Source organism: Botryllus schlosseri, chromosome 10 (assembly GCF_051294905.1).
Source record: "Botryllus schlosseri isolate E-star chromosome 10, Bs_hap1, whole genome shotgun sequence".
NCBI classification, from domain to species: Eukaryota; Metazoa; Chordata; class Ascidiacea; order Stolidobranchia; family Styelidae; genus Botryllus; species Botryllus schlosseri.
In genome coordinates, this window is record NC_137245.1 from 7,530,503 (window position 1) to 7,549,890 (window position 19,388).

Here is a 19,388-nt window from a genome sequence, read left to right on the forward strand (position 1 = left end):
TCGACAATGAAGCGAGGATTTCGTGATCAAAGTCGAGACCGTATACTTGGGCGTGTTATCTAAATATTGTGGGCCTCAGCATTCAGTAGCGATATCTTCTGCGCGGTGTACCTTGGACATCTTCCATCCGATGACATATTCCCCATGTATCAGACCGAAAATAAGTTTCGCAGATACGTGATTGGGATCAATAACTATTTATGTTGGTCTTCAGTCATATATTGTTCATTATCTACCCATCATCGATTCCTTAAAAGTATAGATTCTAATCCAATTCAGAACGTTATGAATTCCCCAAATACATCTGACTACCAGTTTTGCGAGCATCTCCTAATGAGTATGATGGAATGTTGATATATAAACATGACTCGACATCGATATCTACACGTCTGGTGCCTATTACGAAAACAGCAATGAAATTCGCCAGATACCTACGTTTCATGGATGCCACATAAATGTAATTTTCTGTACACGCTATCCCTGCTACATAAAATTTCTAACTCGACTGCTGGTTATCCGAAAGATTTTTACAACAATCTTATACGGGAAAAGTGTTATGACGGTATCGTGAATATCACCACATCGCAAACATCCCGCAGATTCATCTCGGCTTAAAATCATGATCTGGCAAAACCACTACCGGTGATTTATGACAAAATAAGCGATTATGTTCACAATGCGACTCGTACGGACTTATCGCTTCGCCTTTCAAAGAAACCACAACATCGACCTTGTATACCGTGACTCATATAAATGAAGTTGAACGTTTTCACATAACATAATTTTTCTCACTTCAGTAAACCATTCCCGAATTACTTCCCGACTGCACTCTTATAGAAAGACAAGCAAATCCCGGAGATCGCGAAAGAAAGCCAGGAAAATGATGATTGCAGATAATCTGGTATCGCATGAGTGCGAAAATAGCTAAAGCTAGCCTATCCGGACGTCTTCTCGATTCATAAGCATGAAGTGGAAAGTCGAGAGTAGGCTCAAGTGAAATGACGTACCGGTATAGGCTTACTCCAATATATTGTTATTACAGAATGCAGAGTAACTCCAGAATGTACGTCACCTGTCAGACGGAGTTCCTGTAACGTCTCGGTAGGACTTTGCGGCCGAAATCCTATATATTTATTCCTAACCGTTGATGTTACGCATGAAATCTGATGGACGCAATAGCCAAAGGTTTATGGTGATACAGAATATTCATATGAAATGTGATATTTTGAATGATTCATTTTGCGTCGCGATAACCATTCATAAATTTGTACATCGTACAATGCACAATTGTACAGTGATTTCGACACAGACGCAGATAATATTATGCCAGAACAAACCTCAATCGCGCCAGACTTCTACGAACTTCTTCATTTTCAAAACGCGAAACTAGAACTAGAACTTCTCGCTTCCCAAAACTAGCAACTATAGAACTATAGAACTTGAACTAACGACCTTTAAAATTCTGCAACTAACCAATTAAAACGAAACTAACTAAGAACTGATAATACGAATTACTGGATTGCATATGAGCTAAGAAATATTGGTGATATAATCGGTATTTCAAAGGGAAGGAGTGTCGAGTTTCAAATGGAAGAGGTTCCTACTTCATGGTTACGCAAGTGTTAGTAGTGATGACTTCAAGCTAGCAAGGACCACAAGAGCATCACACAACAAAACAAACGTATCACGATTCACGCCAAACGACGACACTGAATTACTTTTAAAATGAGCAACTAAAACTAGCACTAGAACTATTCACTTTTTAAAATCAGCAACCAGAACTAGAACTACCGGTACTCACTTTTCATAATCAGCAACTAGAACTAGAATTAGTCAAAAAAATACTAGCTGGTTGACCACCAACTAACTAGATTAGTCGATTGACTCGAGCTACCGGATAATCATAAAATCTGTGCCGAGTATCATAGATACGATATTCCATATTTTACTGACCTTGTCGGGAACAAAATTTTGAAAAAGACATATAAAATCGAAGTATATATGAATGAATCTCTTCAATGTAGAGTTATTGAATCTACATGCGACCCTATTTACGCGTGTTACCCGTAATTGAGCTGTTCTATGAAATGAATGCGTTTACTACATGCGCACTGAGGCGTGCCGCTTGCCGACAGCAAAAACTTCACTGACCTAAAACCGAATTCAACAAAAAGAACAGCAAGATATCTTCGGAAGACTTGGAGATAATTCTAGTTCTCCAATAAGACTAATTAGAGAGAAATGCCGGAAATATAATTCTATTCTAATTTGGGAAATGTTTCTATTCTTGAATTGTATTTCTAATCTAATTTCTAGGGATGGTGTGAACCTCTTAAAGGTTCAGGTTCGTGTGAACGCGAACCTTTTTGAAAGGTTCTGTGTGAACACGAACGTGAACCTTATGACGTCACATGACGTCATATTGCTAAAATTCCAGTCCTATCTTTTCATGAAGTGATAGGCTTTGTACATGATACCTAGCGACGACTCGGGCCACATAATGCCACAATACTAAAGTACATATTAGCTTGTTAAACGTCGCCAAATGCATCATTTGAGGCAATTAAATTATATAATAATCCCATAAATTAAATATCTTCCGACGCTTTGCCGACAATTTCGACGAGGACTTGCCAGGGAATATAAGCTTACGACTTAAAAGTCTAGGCCAGACCGGACAATGCATTCGGTGTCTGAATATTGCTACATTGATATTGAGCAGAGTGTAAAACAGGTTTCTATACTTCTATACTTGCTCTTGAAATTTTACTATAAGGTATACAGCTGTAGCCAACACCTCAATCACACGGATTTGGTTCCAATGATACAGTAAACCTGCTATATTTGTTACATCAGAAAACGATATCAATCTCATTTATTGGTCGGGTAAGCATCATTCGCTGACTACATGTAGTGTATTTCACTCTTGATGTCGTGTGATTGCGGGCTAATATCGCAGCAGAGAGTCACTAAATTTTCACAACCGGAAAGCTGGATATTTCGAGCAAACTTTTGTAACAAAGCAAGTAAAGTTTTTGAGATTGTCAATGGGCATGCTCGTTTTGTGTTGATTTTTGATGCTACCAGCATCATGCATAGAGTGGCCCGCAGTTGAAATGCAATAAATTCGAACCAAAGATGTATTAATGAAGTGAAAATTGTAATATATGAAAAAGGTTCACAGTGCAGAACCTACCAAGGTTCTGTTGTAAACGCGAACCTCTAAATTTCCGAGGTTCACATACAGAACGCGAACGTGAACCTCACGTTTACACCATCCCTACTAATTTCTGGTTTTCGTGAACATGAACATGCTACAGGAAATCTGTAGACACTTGCGATTCTCGTTATTATTAAAATAAACTCTGATTTTATATTAACTGAACTTCATTCAATTTCCAAGTTTTCACGAATGCAGTCATTTATAAATTTAATCTAATTTGAAAAAACTGTGTAGCTACAATCCTAATTCTGATTTTAAAACGGTGTAAGCTATTATTCTAATTCTATTCTAATTTGGAAAGAAACTGTGTAGCTACAAATCTGATCGACGGAGGTTAATGAGAGGTAACTATGTGGCAAAGTGATGATTCGCAACAATATCCAAGCATGAAATTTGTCCTCTCGCTGATATTATATGCTCGCACTGCTGAAAAGTGCCTAAGCAACGCTACTAATTCGATGAGTGCGATGCGTGGTTCAATGCCAAGGTCACTATCGACATACACTGTGGAAAAGTTCATTTACCTTCCGGGACGTGTGAGATTAACCATAGCCACACTTAACGTGGTTTTCTTATGAAGTGATGAAAGGTATACTAGGATCGACTTTCGCTTGGTAGAACTGCTCTAAATGTATTAGGCCTAATCGTGCACACGTTTTGAAGGGTATTCAGCGGCTATCCGTGACCGATACTTAGAATATCAAAATTTATCAATATAATTTGATCATAAATATCCCAATATCGATATTGATTGAATCTGTTGGTATCCGCGACTAACACTCGCTTCATTATTTCAATTATGGCTTGTTTCGTCACGGATCGCTGGTACAACAATACGCTACCCAAAATCGAATAATGTGAAAGTTCAAATATGTGTCTTTTACGCGACCATCACTATTTCATTGCACTTTGTGACAATGCAGTGGGTTGATCTCGACTTGTCACGATATTTCATTTCCACTAACGCGCATGACTTTTATTATTTATTATTCGTAATAATCGTAGGTTCTATATTTTCATCCGCTCAAGACACGATGTATACAGTTCATACGCAAGATACAATACATAAAATCATGCCCCGGAATGTAAATTGATATAATTACAAATTGAGAGCTGAGTTACGAGTGATTCCGTGTGTGATTAACATCAAATTCAATTTGAATATTCACAACAACTGACCATGTCGATAACAATATAAATATTCAGACTGGACGCAAATATTGACAAAATTACGCCGTGGTTATCTATCGTGAGTCGTGACACACACTTAGCACGTCTTTAGATGTGGTGCAAAAGGCCGTCGGGAGATAAGCGTCAAATCTTTTTGTTTAATAAACAACAACAACAACAACTACATCACGGCAAAAAATTTTACTATGAGACAGCGCATTGGTTCAGGCGTGTCGTCTCGGAGACACAAAAGTCTACATTGACACTAGACCAGTGGTTCTCAACCGCCGGCCTGTGGACTTGTGCCGGTCCGCCGTCCGCCTCAACATTGCGGCCTGTCATATAAACGTATTTCAATCTTATTCTCAATCGCATAATGTAAGAGGTTGAAAGCTTGTCTGTAGAGAAATGAAACGAAAAATTTTGAACAGATCTAGGATCTCGCAACGTAGTTTAGAACGCATTTGGAAGTGATTTAGATAGGGTTGTATTCGAAACAAAAATCAATTTAAAACAAACATGTTTAAAACAAGACCCTTGCTTAAAACATGTTTTTCAGTTTTTTTAATGATGACGTCACAATTGAAAATATAGGCTAAATAGCTCCTTTGACTAAATATCTATGTACTACAGCTGTTGAACCGACTATTTTGAGTGTTTCAACCATCCCATATCGTATACGTCGGCTTTATAGGGTGGTAGTCGCCGGTAACCTCATCCAACATGTTTTTTGGAAAGTGTTTACACAATTATGGCATAATTATACAACTTATAAAAAACATCTTTAAAAAAAATCCTTTTAAACAACCATTTGTTTTTAATGCAATCCTAGATTTAGAGTTCGCGGTCTACATTCGAATAATCAACATATCAATGCTGCAAGTGTTAAACAAAACTACACTTAGTTTAAAACCAGTTTTATGTATAATGTTTATATTTTCATTTTAAACAGGAATTGCGGCAGGTCCGGTGGCAACATCTGCGGCCACAGTAATTTCTTATCGAAATGGGCTCGTTTGCGATTCAGATAATATAGGCTACTTCAACTATGCTATCACTGATTCCGTACGGTGAATTAACAGCTCGCCCTTCACATGCAATGATCCTTGCTAACCTGCATCATAGCATCAGCCCAGTGAACGAGATATTTCCATCAGATGATGTCAAACAATAAAGGCTAGAAATCTCCCTTAAGGAGCTAAAAACTACCCAGCTAACACTTGATTCATTACCGACAGTTTTCGTGTAAACTCCGTTTTACCAGACAAATACATCTTCATTATAGGTGAATACAGTATCACGTCACGGAGAGAGTATAGAGTTTGTGCGCTAATAAGCCAGTACTGTCCACATAAGTCATCTACTTTATAGTAAATGGGTACCCATGGTCAGAGTTAGACAAAAAATTCAAACTTAAAAATTAGATTAGAAGTAGAACTATAGCTATTAGCTACATATTGTTTTCCAAATCAGCTTAGAATTAGAATTACCGAATTCACAAAATAAATATGACAAAAACTTGGCACGAGTGCATATCAGATCCGAGTTCATCCTCATAATTATGAGAATGTCAAATGTATGAAGTCTGTACGTCAAGCTTGGCTCGTTTCGCACGATACAGTTATCCTGTAACATTTTCAGGAAATCCAAAAATAAGATTAGAATTAAAATTGGAGCATAGAAAATTCTGAAAAAAATAGATTAGAGTTAATTTACCGGTAATTCGCTCTAATTAGTCGAATTGAACTAACTAACTGAAGTTATCTAGTTTGGAATTCTGCCCATGGTCAACATGACTATATAACTATATGGCGTACCAAAGCGTTACTATATAGCAGTGGTCGGGAACCTATGGAACCTCACGAGCCATATACGGATCTTTTGGGTGTAAGTGATGGCTCTTTGCCAAATATCTATTACTGTAATGAATTGATCAATATTGCAGAGACTTGTTAGTAAATTTTCAACACGGCCAGAATAATTAACCTCGTGGCTGTATAAACAATTAAACTTGTCTTTGAGAGGTAAAGATAATGTCGTCTTTAGGTTTAAATGCCGGACCCCTATTTTCAAAATCCTCAAATTTAAGCTACTGTCGCGCCGACGACCAATATCACTCGCGCATTCGATGCAACCGATCCAAACCAATCCAAATCTTGGATTGCGCGACACGCTGATCGATCAAAGAGAATAGCAGACATGGCGAAGCCAAATATGACAACGCAGTTTTCAAAAACACATTGTCTTCCTGATCTACGGCGCGAAATGAACTGCCGTGCACGTGACATTCAAAATTACAAACTCGAATTACAAACACTGCCATAACTATCCACGTTCTTGATTAGTAAGTGGGTCTGCAGTACCGGCGATAAAATGCAGGCGTGTAGCGCAACGTTATATGTTAACGCCGAATACTTTGAGAATTGAGAAGTCGATCAGTTTCAAGCTTTTCAGAATCTATGTGACAGTTACATTCGATAAATATCAATTATAATAAATTCTAAGTTATTTACGATGATTTGCGCTATGAATGGTGAGGCATGACCCGTCTTTGCCAAACCTTTCGTTTCGCGCTTTATTTTCGAACAATAAATATGCAAATTGAGAGAATTGGGGAGAAAATGTTCAAAATCTAGTCATTCATGAACATCGATAGAAAATATCAATATAGTATATAATTGAAGGTTCACGATTTCCGTTCACTCATCCTGGTGACAGGTGAGACACTGCCCCACTTTCCCCCTGACCCCACGTCGCTGATGTATCACAGCTTAAAGTGGGTAGGCATATATACTGCTGTAGTGACCATGTTTGGCTCCAACTACACATAGGATCAATGTGATCATGGGTTCTCGCATTTAAAAGGAGCATCACGACGAATCTACGTTTTCGTAACTCAAGTTTCGCATGCTCAAATAAGGCAACCAGCATGAAAAGTACGAGTTTTTACAGAGAAAATGTGGCGCACACGACGAATTCCATGTAGTGAGTTTGAATGTGTGCTACCATGATGTCACGAATTTTGAATTGCGACACAACAGTTGGTTGGCATGTATGGCTCGTTGGGAGTCAAAATGGAAGAAATAGGGCTAATTCGGTTCTTCGGACAAAAAAGGTCCTCGAACCCTGTTATATAGCATCAGAGTGTGTTGTACGTCATTTGGTAAAATACTACTTGAATGTTTACCAAATTAACGGTGCCGGTGTATAGGACGATTATAAATTTTTCGCCAATTGCGTTTTATTTATCTACGCGCACTTTGATCGCATCTTTATTTACGTCATCGGGTCAACCTACGTGCGAGCTTAAATGCGCATTACCAGATGGTGGTATTTGATTGTAAATTTGTAACAGCCAGTCTGAATGGATACACGATGAAATGATGGGAGTAAATAGCATTCTATTATTTTTCCCGCTGGACAGATACGACTCTCCAACTGAATTTTCTTTCACGAATTTTATTCTGGTAGCATTACGATATCTACATTAAAACAACACGCATCGCTGTGCACTAGGGTTGTTCAGATTTTTTTTTAAATTGTCAGGAAACTTCGATGCTTGTGATTCAAATGATGGTTCAGTACATAAAAACACTTTTATGAGCAATTTTGGTCATTTTCATCGTAATCTTCTATCCCCGAAAAGCCCCTAAAGATCCACGGGGCAATTCTCCTTACTACTGGATCTGTAGTGTTGACCATGTCACCGGTTTATAGATTTTGTGACGGTATGAGTTGAAAACGGCCGTGTAGAGATAAGATATTGCAATAAAATAGATATGTTTTCAAAATTGTACTTAAATGCAGTCCTATAAAGGCCACATGCATATCCGTATTGCTCTGGACAACCTGTCTATCATGTTCATGGAAATCATGTATTGGTTGCACGGTTGATATCGGCTTGTTTTGGATCGTACATTGAAGAAGCGCCTCTGGTGATGCTTCGAGGGCGATAGGGGTTAAACAGGAGATGATTGCCTACACTCACTATAATTTAGCTTTTACCACACAGTAAATCCATGGGTGGAAAATAGGTGTATTTATCAGATTACATCATAGCTTGAGGAGTAAAACAGGGAAATGGCATTTTCAACTACCTAATTGTGCTTTCACAGTCATTCGAATGGGTGAATATAGGCATTTACACCAATCCGTATGGAGGAATGCAGTACCGTGTACCGCCTTTTTGGGATTTCTTCATAGAATACACGAAAACATACCCATTACTTCCCCGGGAAATTTCCTCATAAGAATTGGTGTGTTTGGCTCATTTTACACCAATTGAAATGGTATGTATAGCTACAATTTTGTACCTGAAATTGCCGTTTTCCTGGTTTACACTATACGCTAGGGCAGTGGTTCTCAACCGGGGGTCCGCGGACCCCTAGGGGTCCGCGAAGCGATTTCAGGGGGTCCGCGAGACCTCTAAATTTTCAAAATGATTGGTAACCTAATTTTAACTTTTTATAGCTTGAGACAGCATGAGGTAGTTTCGCACCTGCTAAAACTTCATGACTCACATCATCATAATAATCGCCTCACATGAAATATCCTACTGTGCAAATTCATTTTAATTGTCAAATTGCCAATAACCTACTGATACAAACATATTGCTGTTTAGGGGCGTTTTGGTGGGGTTTGTGGAAAAAAATGAAAATAAGGAGATAGTAAGGTCAAATAGGGTGACTTCGTTAATGTTTGCAAACCCTTTTCGATGTAAAGTTGTCAGTTTCATCTAATTAGTGAACAGTCGTTTGAAATAAAAATTTCTGAAGTATTTCGTCTTATTTGTCCGGATGAAGGGATTGGAACCTCGCCACGAAATTGATTTTTATCATGTGATTTACATAACCACTATTCCAGAATAACTTCAAGATGAGATGCCATATAACAATGACTAGGCTGGACGTAATATGTTCATTAATAGTATTTTTTGTTCATTTTGGTGCCATAAATGTTGCGATCACACCATAAGTAGCCAATCGTCGGAAGCGTTCCGCGTTAATATTGCAGTAGCCTCCATCCAACGTTCCCTCTAATTTTTGACGAGTCATGCGCACTTTCACCAAGTCACTGCGCAGACCCTAGCACAAAAGTGTGTAACGACTAAAAAATAGGGTATTCTTTTCGGATTCTTTTGTGCGCAAGTTAGATTTTCTGTGCACAGAGACCATGTCAACACCGCGCACGTGCGCAGCTTAGAGGGAACATTGCCTCTATCTTTTTTGAAATGGATTTTTGGCACTCATCGCTCATATCAAATCGAAGACGCGGATCTTCAAGACACGACCACGTACTTCAAGAAATACAGCTGTAAAATTAGCTTTGAAATAATAAAAGTCGACCCAATTTCTACATAAATAGTATGTTAATTTAAAAATAAGTCATTTTGTTGCAGTTTATTACAAGCCTACAGTTCATATTTGCACAAAAGAGATGACGGTTGCACCATAATCGAGCTAAATTTGAACTAATACTTGAGGGGGTCCGCGAGGGTTCGTGACGGCCAAAAGGGGTCCGCGAAGCCAAAAAGGTTGAGAACCACTGCGCTAGGGTGAAAATCTGCGAAATACCCGATTTTCGTCTACAGGTATTCTCTACAACATACTAGCGCCCATATTCTTTTTTTTTGTTTCTATCCAGTCAGCCCACCCGTGTACCACCCCTGATATACGGGTGTGAATATACACATCTGACTGACAACTTCAAATACAAAATGTTCTGCAAAGATTTCGAAGTCACTCTGTGTGACCTTTTCCAACTTTTCATTTTTTCACAAACCCCAACAAAACGTATTTAAAAGCAATATGTTAGTATCAGTAGGCTAATAGCGATTTGGAAAATAAAATGCGTTTGCACATTAGGATATTTCATCTCAGACGATCATTCTAATGACGATGTGAGTCGTGAACTTTTAGCAATTATGAAGCGAAACTGTATCATGCTTTCCGTAATTTAAAAAAATTGCGAATTAGGTTATCAATCATTTAGCAAATTTAGAGATTTCGCGGACCCCCTGAAATTGCTTCGCGGACCCCAGGTTGACAACTACCGTTGGTAGACTAATTCTTGTCTAATTTGCAAAAAACTGTTGCTATCAGTCTACTTCTACTTCTACTGTAATTGGGAAAATCTGAAAATTTCTTGGTTTGACAACTCGGGGTTAGCTATGCAAAAACCTAACTTATTATACATTAAAATTATAACACTATAACGTGCATTGATCGTGCAGTCACTTGAGTGTGTTGATTGCAGATTTAAACGTATCGTACTGACCGTACGAATAGCTTACATTGATGCAAGTAATTGCAGTTGCTGCGAAATGTATTTACATATGTACGTAATATATCCAGCTGATGAACGGATAGGCGAGAATTATCTACTTAGGCTGATTACAATAAGCCTACCTGACTCTTGAAATCGAAGCATAATAACACTAAAAAGATATTTACGTAAACAAAATATTCGGAAGCCTGCAGGGCCTACGATTTTGGCATCGACCCTAGACGCCGGCGAAGTATAGCCTTCCAAACGCCGCTTTGCGAGATACGGTCAAGTTATTGACATATAGCTTTGAGTAAAATTAGGAAATATTTACACCCTACGACAGATAGGCCTGCGTAGATTTCAAAGACTGACAAAAGACGCCTCTCTGTGTACGTACAGGCTCATTTAACACCTCACAAGTTCAAATACTAGGTAATGACGGGTAACAAATGACATCAGTCAGCGACAACCATAATTATTAATAGGTTTACAAGTACAGACATCTTACACGGCGTATAGTGAATTTCATGCCGAATCGCCGGTAAATGCCGAAGGCTGATTACGACTGAATTTCGCGCACATCGATTCATTCGACTTGTGTACGACACTGAGCAAGTGAGCATTTATGATCGCAAACGTTGTTATGTCTTTCATTTATACAGCAACGTTCATCGTGCCGCCATAGCTACCATGATTACAAACTAATCGTATTGCTGTAGATGTGGAGTCTCCCTTACAAGTATATCTAGAGTTCCATTGACAAACTTCAATACGCCGTTCAGGCGACTTGTTGCCTTATGAATTGCATTCCAGGGCTGTTCCTCCATAGAAAGTGCACATGCACACGAACGAATTGAATAACCACGATTCCAGGAAAGGCCTCAGAGGTTTAGCGCGGCTATTTGACATGAAACGCAATTATGGGCCTACTTGAATATCGCTTTCACAGCTAGATATCCACAGCTACACTTACGCATCGTATCATACTTGCCTATGGAAGATATCCTACTGAAATGGGTTTTTGACTCGGATGATAGATGTTGTTCAAATATAATTATGAAGCCGAAAGGGTGCTCTGCTCAATAATTACTGAGTGCCGCGATATGATGTCATAAGTAACACTGATACCGCGGCTTTGCGTAGTATGGAGGAGAAAGGCGCTGTTGCCCCTTCGAACTTCATGATTGTAAAGCAGCAGATTCGTGACTTCAATTCTTCACTCCGAGCTACCTTGCGCTGCTAATTCTGGCCGCGCTAATGTCGTCATCACATTTATGACGTGAACGGATTTAACTAACGCTACTGAATGCTATGGATTAGATGAGGCTATCGTGTTTATCCTGTATCAAGAAACCTAAGATGCGGAACCAGTTACATATCACGATGAAGGTTGAATTACAAAGTTCAGGACTTATATCCTTCTTGCTTTCAAGCATGCCCCTCGCTGACTCATTGTCAATTTATCAGCCGATGTCTAAACCTGCTGGCGTCTGTCTGATTCAGCGATTTCAAATACCAATCCACAAATTCAACTGCGGCAATTTTATAGTTTTTCAGCGAGTCTCGCGGAAGGAATCCAATTACGTCACGCCTGTCTATAAAGGATTTCGTTTACGCTGGTGTCGACAGGCGCTGTAAGCCTCGATTTATAGTAAATAAATCGTAGGTATGTCTACGTCGGTTTCGATATCATAAGTGCAACGAAAATTCATCGTCGCACCTTCCTATAAAGATATACCGATATCTTGTCGTTACTATCTTGTGATTAGACTGATGTTAATGACGTGCTGGATCATACCTTTCACGCTGTGTGCCATTCGAAAGGCGGTTGCAGCTATACTTTGTTGTGTCTCCTACATCCCCAAAAAAGAACGCAGTAGCATTTAAACGCGGCTAAAAAACTATCGCGTCTTATGCTTTGCGCAATGTGTGTTGTTCGGATCAACGGGCAAGCTTGTATGATCATTGATCATTCTTCGCCATTATTATAACAGATCGTAGAAGCTGGGAAAATACAACCGAGTATATAGCCTAAATCCAGCCTAGTGGAACCTGAACGATTAGAAGCAGTGATAAGACAGCACCCACTGCAAACACTTCAATACCAGCCGCTCCGTATTATTGCTGGATTCCCAAACAGACCCAGATGTGCGACCAACAATGTTGGTGAACTTGGTGTTGGTGTTATAATTATACAAGATAATGGGAATTTAGGAATTGCTAAGTTTATATATATATCAGCTCCATTGTCGTCCCTGCAGCGCAAAATTCAACTAATTCTTCACTGAGAATCCTCGTTGTCCATTGTCCAATTACCATTATCTGCCCTAAGTTCCAGTGACGTGCGACGCCAGGCAGTGGCTCATTCGTCATCCGGGTAGTTACCGAAAATAGAGAAAAACTTGATGATTATCGGTATTTGTCTACTGTTGTTTATGAATGACTAATTTAGACAATTGTGCAACCAAAATTGCGCATTTTGAATACTTATTGTCCGCAAACTAGATGAAAGCTGCATGAGGGGACGAGCAACGTCTCGCCGGTGATAGCTACCTGGGCCCATAATTTATGTTATATCAATAGGGTCCATCAAACCACAAGGTGTCGCCAAACTTTAGGTGGTAACCGCCGTTGTTACGTACGCGGTTGCCGTTATCAGAAACCTGTAGGTTACTTTATCGATTGTGTAAGGGTATTTTAAATGGAAATAATGACTACAACATATTCTACGTGGACCGTGAGCTCGCTATGATTATTTACGGGTTGATTCGGGGAGTGCGGCTTGAAGCACACGAGCCTTGTATAAATTTCAAAAATATATTAGGTGTAAAGAAAAGTGGAACGGAATGTACGGCCATAAAAAGGGTTAAAGATAAGGTTTTATGCAGAAACATCCAAGAATAGCCAGCTTATGACAATAAGCAAGACAAGAGAGGTCAGTGAATAACGAAGACATAATATTGACTGGTTTAATGGAGATAACTGCGGACGAATAAGCGTTGCGATGGGAATTAATACGTTTTTCGAGAGTAGTCGAATATATTCTCATAGTTCACATGAACGCTCAAGTGAGACATTGTGTGTCGAAATGCGACGGGCAGAGTCGAAATCCTTTTTTACTTTGCCTCCCCAAAAAGAAGCGTAATATTTGTACGTACTCGTCCTGCGTTCATGCACAAATAGACATCAAGTTATTGTCATCCTGCGATATCGAGTAACTGCGCGACTACGATTTACATTCAAGAGAGAGGCAGGCACCCTTGACGACGAAAAATGGATGAAACTCCTGAAGCGCCCCTCCCCACGGATATCTTTAGTAAAAGGCATCTTTCGTTTATTTGAAATCAAAAAGAGGCGTTTCTTACACGATGTAAGATTTAACATCATCATGAAGACTAAATGATGCAACACATATTTCATCATACTATTGAACGTAAGGAAACATTACATACAGCACAAACTTGAAAGAATGTCTTCATTAAATGCAAGCAGGCCTATTATAATCTCTTCAATGTTGTTTCAATCTTTGGAAAGGCATATTTCGTATAATTGGAAATAGAGAGACGTTTCTTAAACTTTTTGCGAACTAACATCATCATGAAACATAGTGTTACAAAAGCATTTGATCACAATATTGATTGTGAATTGAAATTTTGATGAAAATTACGGAGAATAATCGTTTAGGTTGATTCTAGAAAGGTTTGTCTTATTTGCGCCATTGTCGCAGTGGTGATCGGTCCAAGTATATCTTTCTGTTGGTTGATTTTGTTTTGTATTCGTAAAGTGATGGACTTTTCCAGCCAGAAGACACTCGGCTGAACTCCCTCGTACACGCGTCTGTTTCGCATTCTCCATACTGCTTGTTTGAAAATTGTAATTATTTGAAGCAGTGCATTTTCTTTGGGGCTGTCAGGCAGATTAAGCCCTACGATGAGCTTCTCTGAAGGCTGCGTTGAAGATTCGTTTGCCGCTTTATCCCAAGCTTGTAGTAGTCGGGTTATAATTGCTTTGGTGACTTGACATCTGACAAAGAGGTGTCTGATGTTTTCGATACCTGTGTTACAGAATTCACATTCCGAACTGTGCGTGCCAAGTCTTTCGTACATTCTGTCTTTTGTATATAGGGTGTTATGCCCAACTTCCCAATTAAAGTTTCGTTCAGCGGGTCTAAGCGTGTTGCTGAATACATTCTTCCAGTTCACCCATACGGGCGCTGGATCTCGGCTTCTTTTTCGAGCAATTACCTTCTTGTAAATTGCTCTTAGGCTTTCTTTTTGTATCTCTTCTTTCGTTATCTGGTAGTTTTCTATAACTTGCAGCATAGATTTCCAATGTTGAAGTGGATTGAAGGCGTGCGGTCTCGCGTTGTTCAATCTGTAATTTAAGAACTTTGAAAAGGTTATTGCAATCTGTTGTTCTACCCTTTTTGTCCAGTCGTTGTTGTCGCTCTCTGATGTTTTTAAGAACTTGATCGCCGGTTTTATGAACTGTAGGTCGAGCTTCGTTGGGATGTCTAAGAGGTCAAGTCCGCCTGCGATCTTGTCTTTGACGATCGTTTCATATTCAACTCTGGCGTAGTTGTCGAAAAGCGTCTTCATGATTAGTTTTTTGAGCTTGCTTCTTATCTCGAGCGGCATCGGTTCAATAATACCTAGGTAGACAAATTTCGGGAGTATTTTTGTTCGAATCACAATTACCTTTTCGTCAATCCTCATCTTCAGGTCTTTGGTTTTTCGACATATTTCAGCGGCATCATCGTAGAGTGATCTCCATTGTTTTTTGTTTTTGCCTTTGGTTATAGAAATCCCCATTATTTTTATGTTGTCAACCCACCTTAAGTTAGACCCTGGTGTGCTGTCATCTGGTCCAAATTGTATCCCTTTCGTTTTTTCCTCGTTCATCTCCAGGTTACTTGCTCGCGTGAATTTCTTGATGATTCCGATGCAGTATTCGGCGTCTGCTCTGCGCGAAGTCGTCAAGGTGATGTCATCGGCGTAGGCTGGTGTTAGGATTTCTTTCCTCATTCCTGACAATTTATATCCAGCGGTTTTCTTATTCAGTACCTGGAGAAGAGGTTCCGTGGTCAGGGTAAATAAAATCATTGAAATAGGATCACCTTGTTTTATTCCTCTTCCTATTTCGATCGTGTCGCCGATTCGACCATTGACGGATATTCGTGCTGTGCTATTTTTGTACACATTTCCAATGTACGTTAGGGCTTTGGTTCCAAAACCTATTTTCTTTAATACACTCAGCATGAATTCGTGCGAAATTGAATCGTAGGCTTTCTTGAAGTCAACAGATACAATTGTCCCTTTCTTTCGTTATTTCATGTTTTCGGAAATCTCTATGAGTAGAAGGTTCAAATCCTCTATTTTGTTGGGCCGATTGACGTATTGATGTTCATGAGAGATTTTTGGAAGAAATTTCTGGATTCGAAGAGTTATTATCTTACTTAGGATTTTATAATCCACGTTCAGCAACGTGATTGGCCGATAATTTTTTAGATTGGATTTGTCTCCCGTTTTATGGATTACTTTTACAACGCCTTCAAGGATTTTCTGATTGATCTCATTTCCCCCATACAGTTCGTTGAAGATTTCTACCAAATCATATTTGATTGTGTCCCAATTCCATTGGTAAAATTCCGCACTAAGCCCGTCTGGTCCGGGCGTACGGCACTTATGTTGACTGAAAACCGCCATTTGGACCTCTGCTAAGGTAATTTCAGAGTCTAGTTCACTGACCTGTTCGTCGGATAGAGTTGCATTGACATGGGCGAGAAAGTCCTCGGAGCATTTCTTATCGATCGGTCTGTTTTTGAACAGATCTCGGTAGAACTTGGCTGCTATCACTCGTTTCTTGGCATGATCGGTCGTCTTCTTGCCGTCTGTGTCCGCAAGCTCGTTTATGTATGCGGGCTCTCTTCTTTCCCTTATTTTCTCAAATAGTAATGACGGTATTTTGTCAAGGCAGTTTTCGCTTTCAATTTTGGCTTGGAGTTGAAGCTTTTGAAGGCTTTCAGCTTCCAGATTCCAAATTTTCTTTTTTGCGCGGCGGTATTCATCCAGAAGGGGTTTTCCTTGGTCAATCTCTTTCCTTATTTTATTCAGATTCTCCAGCTCGGTTTCGAGCTTGATGCCTTTCTCTTTTCTCAATCGATTCGCTTGTTTTATCGCAATTGTTTTGATTTTGTCTTTTATCGCTATCCACCACTCTACTTTCGTTTGACATAAGATAGGGTGTAAGGTTTGCCATTTCTCCCATCTTGATGCCAGCTCATTTTGGAAGTGGTCTTCTTGATATATCATGGTGTTGTTCTTCCAAATCTTTTCTCCGATTTCGCGTTCTTGTATTACTGTTTTCAGGAGGACTGCATCGTGGTCGGAGTATGGGCATGATCTATGCTCGCACGATTTCAAGGTGATGGATTCGGACACGTATATTCGGTCGAGTCGTGATTGCCCACCACTGTACTTGTATGTAAATTCTTTTTTGGTTCGGTACAGACTTCTGAAGGCATCCTTCACTCCCGTTATTTTCAGGCTTTCTTTTAAGGCCTCCGTATCTTTTTTGTGTTTCAACGGAACCGTGTTGATCCTGTCAATCTCTGGTTCTTCAACAGAGTTGAAGTCTCCGGCTATGATCTTATTTGATGATTTGAACGTGCTTCTGGCCATCCTATAGAATTGTGGTCTTTTCTTTGCGCTATCAGTATGCGCATATATGTTTGTCAGTTGTAACTTGACGTTTCCTATTATTGTATCAATGTTGATTATTCTGCCTTCTGGGTCTTTATGTGTTCCGATTATTCTTATATCAGGCCTTCTCGGGCTCAGCAGTATTGCAGTGCCTGCAGAATTTTCATCGTACGAGTTCCAAAAGGATCTGCCACTCCACTCTTTTTCCCAAATCAATTCTGTTTCTAGGGTGGTGTGGGTTTCTTGCATAAAACATACATCTGCATTTGATTTCTTGAGATAATCAAATATCAGGGATCTCTTCGTGCTGTTATTTAGGCCGTTTACGTTAAGCGTTATCACTGTCAGTCGATCCATTGTTCTTGTTAGGAAAAGAAATCTCGACTTCTGCTTTCTTGCGTGCTGCAACCCGGACAGTCGCCTTTTCCTTTCATTCTCGTTTTCTTTAAAAGGTGGTAGCAGCATTTCGCAATGATCCCTTCTCTGCTGCACATCGGGCATTTGATCTTATTGCTCTCGTAAAATTGTTTTGCAGTTATCACAAATTTAATTTCTCTATCGCAACAAGAGCGTATCACTACGTGTTCCATGCCGCAGTACAGGCAATCGTAGATGTTTCGATCGTCAGGCAAGGTTATTGGCTTCTTGCAGCTTAAGCAGCAGCTCGATGTCATTGGTTCAGCAATCGACAGGCTCACGGCCTTTCTAGAGGGTAATGTAATTTCGTCGGATTCGGCGCTTTCTCGACTCCTTTTATTGGCGTTCTTGGTGTTCGGATCTGGTTTCGACATGTTGAGCGACGCCCGTTCCGTGTTCTGCTCATTACCTTTTAAGGTAATGCTTGGCTGTTTGACGCGGTCTTGATTGTCAGCTTGATTGGTCTCGGTCTGGCGATTTTCTTCCTGCGAGGGTGTGGTGCAGGTTTCTTGTGCTGGAGGTTCGTGGGAATCCTTCCCTATCTCTTCACTTTCGTGAGAACTTTGTTGTTCCACGTCTTCATCATTCTTGGTTTTTACCATAACCTCTATTTGGGGGTTTCTTGCTGGACATTGTCGGTACAGATGTCCAGGCTCATTGCAATATCCACACGTCTGTGTCTGCCCGTAGTATCTCACATATATTCTTGTCGAGCAGATCGTAATGTAGCTCTTGATCGGGTTTTGTTCTAGGGCTTCCCTACTCAGTAGGATTCTTCTGATTCCATTCTTGATTCCTAGTTTGTTTTTCTGGTGCGTTATCTCACTGATCTGGCCGTGATGTTCTTCAAAGTATTTCCTTATGCACTCGTTTGTCATTCGAATCGGTACCCAATTCAAGTAGACTGGCATCTTATCACGGACATAGAGTCGGTGAGCTGGTAAGGAGATTCCTTCGGCTTTTAGCTCATTGATTCTTCGGTTCGCCTCTACGGCGTTTCGTCTTTCATCAAAGGTCAGATCTATTTGTCCTGTCGGAAATTGTACAATTCCGTCAAGTACCCTTATGGAGACACCAATTGTTTTCAGAACCTCCAATAATTCCTTTTCTTCTGGGAGCTTGCGGAACTTCAAACCAAGATCACACGTTCTGTCAACAATATCGAGTCCTGTTGTAACCGTCGCATATGTTTGCAGGGCCGCACCCTTTGCCACATCATCCTCTGCCATCTCACTTCAACCTCAATACCACAGCGCTACAGAGCGCTGAGGTTATCACCCCTTCTACTACTACCTTATAACAGCCAAAAAATTCCTTTAGTAAAAGGCGAAAGATTTGTTCGCGAAATGATGAGGGGCCGGAGCAATTTAACGATATCCTGTATAATTGACGACGTTGAACCTGACCTCATCATAAAGGTTGCGGTGGTTGCTGGATCAATTTTGGAGGCCAAGAGACGAAAGCGTTTGGATTATGGACATCTTTCGCTATGCAACATCGTGTGTCTCTCGAAAACATTTCTGCGAGAGCAACAGTTCCATAGATCCGTTTTACAGGCGTTCGTGTACCGATATTATATGCACTATTTTCCATGCCGGATATGTCGTATC

The 19,388-nt window shown here is 39.9% G+C and overlaps 2 protein-coding genes across 2 annotated transcripts in view; one reads left to right on the forward strand and one right to left on the reverse strand.

The window, feature by feature from the left end:
- LOC145449020 (peptidyl-prolyl cis-trans isomerase FKBP1A-like) overlaps positions 1-19,388 on the forward strand; it is a 408,653-nt gene that overhangs the window by 260,975 nt on the left and 128,290 nt on the right. The gene's annotated exons all lie outside the window — the stretch shown is intronic.
- On the reverse strand, positions 14,339-18,062 carry LOC145448783 (uncharacterized). Its single transcript, XM_080327234.1, has 2 exons — positions 16,408-18,062; positions 14,339-15,723 (listed from the first exon to the last, which is right to left on the reverse strand). The coding sequence occupies exons 1-2, from the start codon at positions 17,860-17,862 to the stop codon at positions 14,341-14,343; spliced, it is 2,838 nt and encodes a 945-aa protein (XP_080183360.1). The 5' UTR covers positions 17,863-18,062; the 3' UTR covers positions 14,339-14,340.